General features: G+C 32.6%; 2 protein-coding genes across 2 annotated transcripts; both read left to right on the top strand.

The window, feature by feature from the left end:
- The first annotated feature begins 78 nt into the window (after positions 1–78).
- Positions 79–1,083, top strand: LOC147392433 (cytochrome P450 72A397-like). Its single transcript, XM_086417284.1, has 2 exons — positions 79–406; positions 519–1,083. Exons 1-2 carry the CDS (start codon positions 89–91, stop codon positions 945–947), a joined length of 747 nt encoding a protein of 248 aa, XP_086273410.1. The 5' UTR covers positions 79–88; the 3' UTR covers positions 948–1,083.
- Positions 1,084–5,035: 3,952 nt separating this feature from the next.
- LOC147392432 (cytochrome P450 CYP72A219-like) lies at positions 5,036–9,654 on the top strand. Its single transcript, XM_086458414.1, has 5 exons — positions 5,036–5,482; positions 6,846–7,066; positions 7,288–7,532; positions 8,569–8,956; positions 9,067–9,654. The coding sequence occupies exons 1-5, from the start codon at positions 5,191–5,193 to the stop codon at positions 9,490–9,492; spliced, it is 1,572 nt and encodes a 523-aa protein (XP_086314540.1). The 5' UTR covers positions 5,036–5,190; the 3' UTR covers positions 9,493–9,654.
- Positions 9,655–12,486: the final 2,832 nt, after the last annotated feature.

Raw genomic sequence — 12,486 nt, 5'->3', positions numbered from 1 at the left:
TGACAATATACATGTGCAGGTTTCTTCCCACAAAGAGAAATAATCGAATGAAGGCAATCGCCAGAGAAGTACGAGCTCTATTGAGAAAATGATCAATGAGACGGAGAAAGCAATAAAAGTTGGAAAGCCAAATAATGATGACTTATTAGACTTGCTAATGGAATCTAATATTAAAGAGATTCAAGAACATGGAAAATCTAAGAATGCTGGAATGAGTGTGAATGAAGTTATAGAGGAATGCAAGCTATTTTATCTTGCAGGGCAAGAGACGACATCGTCTTTACTTGCGTGGACAATGGTTGTGTTGAGTATGCATCCAGATTGGCAAATGCGTGCAAGGGAAGAGGTCATGCAAATCTTTGGGAATAGAAAACCATATTTTGATGGGTTGAACCACCTAAAAATTGTGAGTATTTGCTTTGTAGTAATTCGTGTTATAATTGTTCGTGTAATTAAAATCACAAATATTTGTAGTTGATGCAAAAATTCTCATGAACTCCTAAAATCATAAATTGTAGGTAACCATGATTTTGAACGAGGTTCTTCGATTGTATCCACCTGTGCCTTTGTATGCACGACGTACGTACAAGACGATGAAGTTAGGAGAAATAACTTTGCCAGCAGGAGTAATGATCGGATTACCAACAGTACTCTTGGTTCAACACGATCATGAGCTTTGGGGTGAAGATGCAAATGAATTCAATCCAGAGAGATTCTCTGAAGGGATTTCAAAGGCAACAAAGAATCAACTTTCATTCTTCCCATTTAGTTGGGGTCCACGAATATGCATCGGGCAAAACTTCGCGATGATAGAGGCTAAGATGGCTCTGACTATGATTCTACAACATTTCTCATTCGAGCTCTCGGCCACCTATGCCCATGCTCCTTACAATGCTACAACTCTTCAACCTCAATATGGTGTTCAGGCTATCTTACATAAACTCTGATATCTCTATCACAGACGCCATTGTGAATGATCCACGGGATGCCGTATTTAATTTCAGGATAATTAATATAGAAACTCTGTGTACAACTATGAATTTTTGTTTTTGTAACTTCTTGTTTTCTTTCTCTTGAATTTTATATTTTTATTGAGAGTAGATTGAACTAGATCTTTTCCTTTAATTATCTTATATTTGCAAGTAAGGGTTTTAAAAAAAAAATTGGAAAATAACTTCTATTGGCACCCCAACTTTTTTTTTATTACATCCCCAATTTATTAAATTATTTATCACATCCCAATTAAAGATTAAAACACACCATTCAAACATTTGAAAAGCCTTTTTTTGGGGGTATTTATAAAAGGAATGTACAAAGGGGAAAACCCATATTGAGGACATTATAACACTCTTACAAACAATTTCAGTATAGTTATTATGATTACGCTCATAAAAATCTTAAACCCATAGATTAGAAATCTAGCTATAAAGAGAGAGAGAGAGATCAGAGCTTCTATTGGCACCCCAAATTTTAGTTATTCTCAATCATTTAGTTATTTTCTTGGGTGATTCTCCATTTTGTGCGCTGAATATAATGAAATTCCGAGTTCAGTACATTGTTCATTTTAATTCCCAAAACATTCATTCGTCATTTTTATAACCTTTGAACTCGTGAGTCCGGCACTTTTAAGATTTACAAATTTGTAGTTATACCAACGAATTCATTGGTTATGAAAGTGACTAATTCAATTGAAATGCACCTTTTGTGAATAAAAAATGAACAGCGTACCAAGACCGGCATTTGGACATAAGTCGTGCTTGGTTGAGGAAAAATCCCTAATTTTTTTTTTTTTAGTTGGGGTGTAGTAAATAAAACTGGCGTACCGATAACAGCTCTTGAAAAAAACAATACAAAACAAAGGATTTCTATAAATGAAAGATATCTTGAGCTAACAACTTCAGTCAAATTAAGAACAAAATCTTATTCTAACGTTCTTGTAAAAGCTGTTATTTGGAAAACTCACTCTTGCTTTTAGCAATTAAAGACTAACCATTTTTATGATAGCCTGATAGGTGTAATATTATTCTAATTTCTACCTGATACTTTTCAAAAGAAAATAAAAATATTATAATCAAATGAACCCTTGAAAGTTAAAAAACAGATCCGAATTTGAACTCATTGTTGTTTTGTAATCTAAAAGTAGTCTTAATTTAGTCTTATAATTTTTTTTGCTTTTAATTTGATTGGTATGTATTGATCACATAAGATTTTATTAAAGGATGAAATATCATTTTGTGAGCTGAATTTGAAGAATTTACCATCGCTCACTGTTCATTTTAATTTTCAAAACGTATACGGTAACGAATTCAAATGTCTTAAAGTGACTATTTCGCAGGTTTAAAATGACTATTTCCAATTAGTCACTTTGAAACCCCCGAATTCATTATCGATCACAGATTAAAATGATTAGTGAGCTAAAATCATAAATTCATTAAAAGTTGATCACTTTTTCATAAAAACCCCTTCAGTAAAAGAATTCCTTTTCCACTATTCTCCATATTTTCATTTTTTTTTCTTGCAATATTTGTGGTATTATCTTTTCTTCTAGGAGAATTTTAATATTTTCGTAGGGTATGAACCATTTCCTTCTAAATTACCGGTTGGACCCGGTCCAACTTTTGGGCAGATTATAAACACTGACCCCAACCCCAATTTATGTCGGATCATACGAGAAACACAGTGGTGGGATAGGTGATATTTGGTTTAGCCCATTCAAAATACAAGATCCCGTTGGGTATCAATACACTGATAGAGACTTTGATACCTAATTTGGGTTTGGGGCGGGACACACATTCCGGAAAATTTTAACTTTTTTTTTAAATTATTATAGAAAAAACGATAGAATGAGAATAAAATAATAAAACAATAATTCCGAGGGGCTGACTCCATGGTAGTTTTGGATGGATAAGCAATTAATGCTTCTCTTAAGTAATTCTTGAGAGGCCACCCACCAGCAATTAAATGCATTAATTCCTCAGGAGCCACCCGTCACGCAACCTCACTTAACTAAGGGCCTGTCTAGCCAAAACAAAAACTATTTTACATATCCTAGATTGAAATCTGCTTGATCTGTAGTGGTAAACCCTGAGATAGATTAGTTTTCATGTTGTTTGTTTGACATTGATTTTAACATAGATTTAGTTTGTATGATGTTTATCTGGCACTGAAGCAAATTTATTTTGATACAATAAATAATTTGTATGTAAATTATGTATAAAACTTAACCCAAAATAAATATATAAAATAAAATTGTAAAGCAAAAACTTAAATATTTATTCAAACTAAAAAATATTTTATTTTTATTATTTTTTAAAATCATTTCATTGGGACCTTGCAATTGTTCTGTGAGCTATGGTGTGTTTTATAAGTAAAAGAATTTTTTTTTTTTTTTTTAATTTTTGGTTAATAAAACCCACATATTAAGAAAAAAAATTTACTTGATCCAAAGTGAAAATAAAATATATTTGTTTTATATCTATATTTCTTTCACATCCAATCATGTTTTTGGATGATTCACATTGTAGTAACCAAAAACATGATCCTATGCCAAAGAGATGCAGATAATTTCTTTTAAGAACTTTGAAAAATATTTAAAATAAAAATATTATTTTTTTATTGTCAAATTTTAATTTTAAATTTGAGAGTTCAGAAGCCTTCCATTTTCAACATCTTGGATGAAACTCAAAACAAATTTTTTTTATTGTTGTAAATATGAGTTTTTTCATGAAATCTAGAAGAATATGGTATTGAAGTGCCAATAAGGTAATCCATGTTGGCCTAACTGCCTTTATATAAGATTTGAAATCTTACAATGTCAGTAGGAAAAGTGTTTTGCAATATGAGATTAAGTAGTATGGAGAGGGAAGTTATGTTGGAAAAGTGGAATCCCGTGTCTTTGGTGGGATTCCATTTTCTCAAAATTAGTTGTTCCGTTAACCTACTATGGGACCCACAATTTTAATTACAATGTGAGATAAATACTAAAAGTTTTGTTTAGCCTATCTAACCTAGGGTTGAATACTATATCACCGATAAACAAACACGGCTTAATAGAGACTTTGAGACATACTTTAGGTTTGGGGGTGGGATGCACGTTTGTGGGACATTTTTTATCTCATTAAAATTTTTTCTTTTTCTTTTATGATGAAAAAAAAAAGATAAAACGAGAATAAAATAGTAAACAATAATCCCCAAGAGTTGACTCAATGGCAGTTTTGGAATGCGAAACAGTTAATGCCCGTAGGTCATGAGATTGATATCCAATATGAGCATTAATTTTTTAAAGGCCATCCGTGAGGGCACTCCCTCACTTACTTGGTGTGTGTGACATGTGGGCATTGTATGTGCCTCGGGACTAATCCTTGGACAAGATCATGGTCTATAGATTGGGCAAAGCCCAAATACGCCCCGTCCACTGTCTACGTGCCTGGCATTAAAAAATAAATAGTAAAACAACATTGAATTCAACACCGAGTCTAAAAAGGGAGGTACGTGCGATTACAAGAATGTTGAAGTTTCTTGATGCTTAAGTTAAGAATATTCAACATTGAGACTGTGGGTCGTGATGATGAATCTCAACCATTTAGAATAATCAACTTTGAGGGCGCAGGGCCATCGTGAAAGTCAAAAGTGCAACTGAATCCTATTTAGAAAACTCAGTCCTGTTAACGTTTGAGATGGAAGGCATTCCCTCGAGATTCGAAATTAATTTATAATTTTTATTTTCTTCCATCTGAGTCATTAGTTGGACACCTTAGTGTCCAATGTGGTTTGGACTCTTAAATAAACCCCCTTCGTTTTTATGCACGTGTCGATTGACAATTCCTTCATTTTTTTTTTTTAATATTTTAATCACATATTTTGACCTTATCGAAATGATTTTTGATAAAATGCTTTTTAAATTTTTTTACGTGGAATTCTGTTTTTTAAGATTCATAGACCTAAAGAACGATTGGTCCACGTGTCATTATAAGTTCTGGTCAGGGAGTAATAATGTATCAAAATGACTCCTATAAAGGTATTTCGATAATAATTGGAAAAAGGTGGGTAATTCCATTGCAAGGTTCTCTTAAATTGCATCACCTCACAATTTGGCTTCTCCATCTCTCTCTCTTTCTCTCTTGCCTCTGTGTGATTGGGCGAAGCATATTTTCGGTTTCTCCTACAAAAATAGAGGAAAACAAAGATAACATGGAAGAAAAAATGGGACATCATTTGGTGGTCTCGGTTGCAGTTTGTGCTGTTGTAGTTATGTTGATTATATGGGCTTGGAGAATGTTTTGTTGGCTATGGTGGAAGCCCATGAAGTTGGAGAGAGAACTGAAACAGCAAGGCATAAGAGGTCCTTCTTACAGGTTGTTTTATGGGAATCTCCAAGAGGAAGTAAGTATGATGAAGGAAGCACAATCCAAGCCTATCAGCCTTTCTCACAATATAGGACCACGTGTCCTCCCCTTCATGCAACAAACTATCATGAATTATGGTATATTTCAAAAAAATTTCTATTTAATTTATTACTTTTATTAATTAATGAATAATGATTTTCTAACGCCTCCTCTGACATACACTACCTGACCTGGCATGTGCTAGAACCATTGTGTTTCTCCTAAGATATAGGAGGGGTGCAACCTGGTTTGGTTTGGGGTCAAATTAGAATCGAACCGAAATAGGTCTATTCTGCTAAATAAGAATCAAAACCGAATCAAATTTTATTGAAATCAAACCAACTCAAACCAAATTAAAGTCAGTTTAGTTCGGTACGATTCTAAGGATTGTTAATATTCTATAAATTGTAAATAATATTTTTTAATGAAAAAATAAACGTAAAATTTCGTAAAATAAATCACAAATCTATTCATAAAAAGTCATTAGTTTATTCTTAAAAGATCATGGATGTATGTCTTAACTCCTAAAATAATTCATAATAATAATAATTATTATATATTGCATAGGGATTCGATTTTTTTTTATTTGGTTCGATTTTATACAAGCTTGATCCAAGAATTGAATCAGATTGATCGGTTTTTCATTTTTGTAACCTGGAACTGAACCGCAACTAATTCCAAACCGAAGCAAACCACCCCAAACCTATTGGTTTGGTTCAGTTCGATCTCCGTTTGAACCGGACCAAGTTGCACCCCTAAGATATACAACTGAACATATTTATGGAGATGTACAATTTTGTATCCTAAGGAAAAATCTATGATTCTAAGCCATGTCACCCAGGGTCGGAGCCAGGTGGGTAGTTGCCGATTCTCAAATTTTTTAATATGTCAGATACCCTTAGAGTTGGGTTATAATATGAGATTCCCCCTACTTAAAATTGATGACTTTCTCCCCTGACTTTGTTGCCCACTTCACAATTCAATGTTCTACCACCCTCTCTAATTGATTTATTTACACAACACCCTTGGATGTGTTTATATTAATTTGAAATACCTTTCATTTCATCAAATCAAGATGGGCCCCTCTGACCATGCTCTAATACAACAAAGCCCGCCAATTTGTAATGTTAATATCCCTTTCCTTTCATCAAACTATGAAAGGCCCCTTTGACGTTTGCTGTAATACAACAAGGCCCAAACACCCTTCCTTTCATCAAACTATGACAGACCCCTACTTGCTTGGATACATGCCTGCCCATTTTTTCACATCGGATATCGAACTAACAACCTATGGTTTATCGGTCTGAAATTGCCATTGAGCCAACCCCTCGGTTCTTTAAAGATCAAAATGCACTTACCTTTATGTATATATATAAACAAAACAACAATGGTATTATGAATATGAACTAATGATTTCTTTACAACTTCCTATGTAACAATTGAATTTGTTATTTAATGCAGGTAAGACATATCTTTCATGGTTTGGAACAACTCCTACTGTGAATATAATGAACCCAGATCACGTAAGGGATATTTTGTCCAACAAATCTGGTCATTTTGCCAAGCCCGAATCGAACCCACTTATAAGCTTGTTAGCTAGTGGGCTATTGAACTATGAAGGTGACAAATGGGTCAAACATAGAAAAATAATCAATCCGGCTTTCCATGCAGAGAAGTTGAAGGTTTGTTGCTATTATAATTTTTCTCTCAAATATAAAGATGGAAGAATTTTATTTTTGAATTAGACCTATATTTTTCATTAAGAAAAATGAAGTAGATGATAAAAGGTAGATTTCTCTGTACAAACACTTTTTTATTAAAAGTATGAGGATGACATAATATAGTAATTTTAAATGTTAACACAGCATTGATAACGCACTATAAATTTTTGTTGTTGTTACAGCGGATGTTACCTGCCTTTGAAACTAGTTGTAGCGAATTGGTTAATAAGTGGAAGAAGTTGGTTGCGTCCGAGGGATCATATGAAGTTGAAGTGTGGTCGGAACTCGAATACTTAACAGGAGATGTCATATCTCGAACAGCATTTGGTAGCAGCTATGAAGAAGGGAAACGGATGTTCCAACTCCAAAAAGAACTGGGTAAACATGTTATGCAGGTTGCTGAGTCCCTATACATCCCTGGTTTCAGGTAAGATATCTGATTGTGTAAACAATTTACTTATTTATTGACAATTGATGCCATTGCTTACAGATGAACTTGTTAGTCCCACAACCGACACTCGTTACCTAGTCTCTCTTGTTATAAACTCTTGGGTCTCTCTACTAATTGCCAATTAGTTTGAGTTGGACCATCAAATTTATCATGGTATTAGAGTTGGCATTTCTTTCCTCCACATCGCCTAGTTCATATCTAGACGTGCTTTGGCTTAATCTGGCACATGCGGGATGTGTTTAGTTTAGTCCCATATCGGACACTTATTGCCTTGTCTTTCTCCTTATAAGCTCTTAAGCCACTCCACTCAATTGCAGATGTTTTTTGAGTTGAACCCCCAAATTTATCAGAACTAATTTATTTAATTGAATATTCATATCTTTAAAGCAATGTGAATACACAAACTAATCAACCTTGAATAAAAAGTTTATAAAACAATAGCAAAACCAACTATACTTTATGGAGCTGAATGTTGGAAGTCAAGAAGCATCATACTAATAAATTGAGGGTCATAGAGATGAGGATGTTGAGATGGATGAGTGAAAAATCTTGGAAGGTTAAATTAGAAATGAAAGCATTCATGAAAAATGTACGAGAGGCTCTAATAGACGATAAAATTTTAAAGAAAGTTGGCTGAAATGGTTAGGCCACAGCAAAGAATTATTACAATCTTAATTAGAAGAAATATTCAAGTTGAAGGTCCTAAAAATTGTGAAGAAGTCCCAAAACAATTTTGATGAATGGACAGTGAAAGCAAATACAAGCTGTTTTGTTTAGTTGAATAACCAATTTTTTTTGGGATAAAGCTTTATTGTTGTCATTGTATCGATCTAGTATATATGTTGTGAAGGAAAATTATTAGAATATGTCCCTTTGAGTCTTTTTTTTTTTTTTTTTTAATGAGGTACTTGTGGTAGTTCCAAGATATATGTTTTTTTTGTGCTAAATATAAAATAGTTACATATTTATTCATTGGTTTGTTACTTCACCAAAGTTATGCATACAAGTGCAGGTTTCTTCCCACAAAGAAAAACAATAGAATGAAGGAAATCGACAGAGAAGTACGAGCAATATTGAGAAATATGATCAATGAGAGGGAGAAAGCAATAAAAATTGGAAAAGCAAATAAGGATGACTTATTGGGCTTGCTAATGGAATCCAACATTAAAGAGATTCAAGAACATGGAAAATCTAAGAATGCTGGAATGAGTGTGAATGAAATTATAGAGGAATGCAAGCTATTTTATTTTGCAGGGCAAGAGACGACATCGTCTTTACTTACGTGGACAATGGTTGTGTTGAGTATGCATTCAGATTGGCAAATGCGTGCAAGGGAAGAGGTCATGCAAATCTTTGGGAATAGAAAACCAGATTTTGAAGGGTTGAGCCACCTAAAAATTGTGAGTATTTCTTTGTAGTACTTTGCGTTATAATTGTTCGTGTAAATAAAATCACAAATATTTGAAGCTATGCAAAAATTCTCACGAACTCCTAAAATCATAAATTGTAGGTAACTATGATTTTGAACGAGGTTCTTCGATTATATCCACCCGTGCCTCTGTTTGGACGACGTACAGACAAGGCAATGAAACTAGGAGAATTAACTTTGCCAGCAGGAGTGCTGCTCCTATTGCCAACACTCTTGATACAACACGATCATGAACTTTGGGGTGAAGATGCAAATGAATTCAATCCAGAGAGATTCTCTGAAGGGATTTCAAAGGCAACAAAGAATCAACTTTCATTCTTCCCATTTAGTTGGGGTCCACGAATATGCATCGGACAGAACTTTGCGATGATAGAGGCTAAGATGGCTCTCACCATGATTTTACAACATTTCTCATTCGAGCTCTCGGCCACCTATGCCCACGCTCCTTACCCTGCTACAACTCTTCAACCTCATTATGGTGTTCAGGCTATCTTACATAAACTCTGATATCTCCATCATCACAGACGTCATTGTGAATGATCCAAGGGATGCCATATTATATTTCTGAATAATTAATATAGAAACTCTATGTTTACAACTATGAATTTTTGTTTTCTTGTAACTTCTTATTTTCTTTCTCTTGAAATTTATATTTTTATTGATTGAACTAGTGCTTTTCCTTTAGTAGTCTTATATTTGCAAAAGGGTATTTTAAAAAAAATGCTATTGGCACACTAAGTTTTACTTAAGACACCCCAATTTCTTCAATTATTTATCACATCCCAATTAAAGATTAAAACACACCCTTCAAACATTAGAAAGGTTTTTCTTTTTTTTTTTGGGTATTTATAGAAGGAATATACAAAGGGAAAACCCCTTATTTTACAAACAATTTAACTCAAATTATTATCTCAACATTACAAAACATTATAACACTCTTACAAACAATTTCAGTAAAGTTAATTACAATCATGATTAGGCTCATAAAAATCTTAAACTCAAAGAATAGAAATTTAGCTGTAAAAAAAATAAATAAAAAAGAAGATAGAGAGAACTTCTATGGGCAACCCAAATTTTAATTATTCTCAATCATTTAGTTATTTCTCGGGTGAATCTCTATTTTGTGCGTTGAATATGATGAAATTCTGAGTTCAGTACACCATTCATTTTAATTTCCAAAACATTCATTAATCATTTTTATAACCTACGAACTCGTGAGTTCGTCACTTTAAGATTTACTAATTTGTAGTTATACCAGTGAATTCATTGATTATAAAAGTGACAAATTCAATTGAAATGCATCTTTAATTTGTGAATAAAAAATGAACAGCATACCAAAACTGGCATTTGGACGTAAGTTGTGCATGTTTGGGGAAAAATCCCTATTTTCTTTATTTTTAGTTGGGGTGCCAATAACAGTTCTCGAAAAAAATAATACAAAACAAAGGATTTCTATAAATGAAAGATATCTTGAGCTAACTTCAGTCAAATTAAGAACAAAATCTTATTCTAATGTTATTGTAAAAGCTCTTATTTGGAAAACTCACCCTTGCTTTCCGTAATCAAGACTAACCATTTTTATGACAGCCTGATAGGTGCAATATTATTCTAATTTCTACCTGATACTTTTTAAAGAAAAAAAATATATATTATAATCAACCAAACCCTCAAAAGTTAAGAAACAGATCCGAATTTCAACTCATCGTTGTTTTATAATCTAAAACTAGTCCTACTTTAGTGTTATAATTTTTTTGCTTTTAATTTGATTGGCATATATTGATCACATAAGATTTTACTAAAGGATGAATTATCATTTCGTGAGCTGAATTTGAAGAATTTACCATCACTCACTGTTCATTTTATTTTTCAAAACGTAAATGATAATGAGTTCGGAGCTTTTAAAGTGCTTATTTCGCAGGTTTAAAATGACTATTTCCAATTAGTCACTTTGAAACCCCCGAATTAGTTACCATTCATGGCTTGGTAATTAAAATGACTAGTGAGCTATAATCGTAAATTCATCAAAAGTTGATCACTTTTTCGTAAAAATCCCTCCAGTAAAAGAATTCCTTTTCTACTATTCTCCATATTTTCATTTTTTTTTTCTTCCAATATTTGTGGTGAAATCTTTTCTTTTAGGAGAAATTTAATATTTTCGTAGGGTATAGAACCTTTTCCTTCTAAATTACCGGTTGGACCCGGTCCAACTGTTGGGCCGGTAATAAATACTGACCCCATCCCCAATTTCTGTCGTATCATACGTCATACCTTGCGGAAGAAGTGAAACACAGTCACAGTGGATGGAAGATATTTCCATGAAAATAAAAAGAGAGAGACTTACGTCACTGAATACGCCTCTGTGTCTCGCTTTGGCCTTCGTCAAGAATCAAGATAACGATGTCGCGCGACCTTTATCTTTTGTTTTTTAGGGTAATTTATAAATACCCCTGAGAAATAGGTGATATTTAGTTTTACCCCTTGAAAATACAATATCCCGTTGGATATCAATGCACTGATAGAGACTTAGACCTAATTTGGGTTTGGGGTGGGATACACAATCGGTACATTTTTATCTCATTAAAATTTTAACTTTTTTTTATAATAGAAAAAGTATAGAATGAGAATAAAATAATAAAAAATAATAATCCCAAGGGATTGATTCCATGGCAATTTTGGAAGAATAAACAATTAATTTATATAGATTGTGAGTTCGATACTCAGTATGAGCATTAATTCCTTAGAGACCACCCACCAACGAGCACCCTCACTTACTTGCTGTCTGTCTAGATCTAGCCTTCATCAAGGTTACGATATCTTGTGACTTTCGCCTTTTGTATTTTAAGAGTAATTTATAAATACCTTATAGAAATAGGTGATATAATTCGTATCTAAATTTTGTATAAAACTTAGCCCAAAATAAGTATCTAAAATAAAATTTTAGAGTAAAAACTTAAATATTTATTAAAACTAAAAATATTTTATTCTTATTATTTTTTAAAATCATTTCATTGGGTCCTTGCAATTATTCTTTGAGCTATGGTGTGTTTTACAAGTAAAAGATTATTATTATTATTATTTTTTTCAATTTTTGATTAATTAAACCCACATATTAAGAAAAAAATAATACTTGATCCAAAGTGAAAATAAAGTACATTTGTTTTATATCTACATTTCTTTCACATCCAATCATGTTTTTGGATGACTCACATTGTAGTAACCAAAAACATAATCCGTTGCCATAGAGATGTAGAGAATTTTTTTTAAGAACTTTGAAAAAAATATTAAAAACAAAAATATTAGTTTTTATAGTCAAATTTTAATTTTAAATTTGGGAGTTCAGAAGTCTTTCATTTTCAACACCTTGGATGAAATTCAAAACTAATTTTTTGCAATTGTAAATATAAGTTTTTCCATGAAATTTAGAAGGATGTGGTGTTAAATTGTCAATAGGATGATTCATATTGATCCAACTGTCTTTGATAAAATTTGAAATCTTATAAT

Source organism: Akebia trifoliata, chromosome 11 (genome assembly GCF_017979445.1).
Source record: "Akebia trifoliata isolate Shusen 1 chromosome 11, ASM1797944v1, whole genome shotgun sequence".
NCBI classification, from domain to species: Eukaryota; Viridiplantae; Streptophyta; class Magnoliopsida; order Ranunculales; family Lardizabalaceae; genus Akebia; species Akebia trifoliata.
Note: the sequence above shows the minus strand (reverse complement) of the source record. Positions and strands in the feature narration are given on the sequence as shown.

Bases quoted from the DNA above. Each gene is read 5' to 3' on its own strand.
- LOC147392433 (XM_086417284.1), top strand. From the start codon at position 89: ATGATCAATGAGACGGAGAAAGCAATAAAAGTTGGAAAGCCAAATAAT. The intron at 407-518 runs GTGAGTATTTGC...CATAAATTGTAG, and splicing joins GGTTGAACCACCTAAAAATT to GTAACCATGATTTTGAACGA.
- LOC147392432 (XM_086458414.1), top strand. From the start codon at position 5,191: ATGGAAGAAAAAATGGGACATCATTTGGTGGTCTCGGTTGCAGTTTGT. The intron at 7,067-7,287 runs GTTTGTTGCTAT...TTGTTGTTACAG, and splicing joins TCCATGCAGAGAAGTTGAAG to CGGATGTTACCTGCCTTTGA. The intron at 7,533-8,568 runs GTAAGATATCTG...ATACAAGTGCAG, and splicing joins CTATACATCCCTGGTTTCAG to GTTTCTTCCCACAAAGAAAA.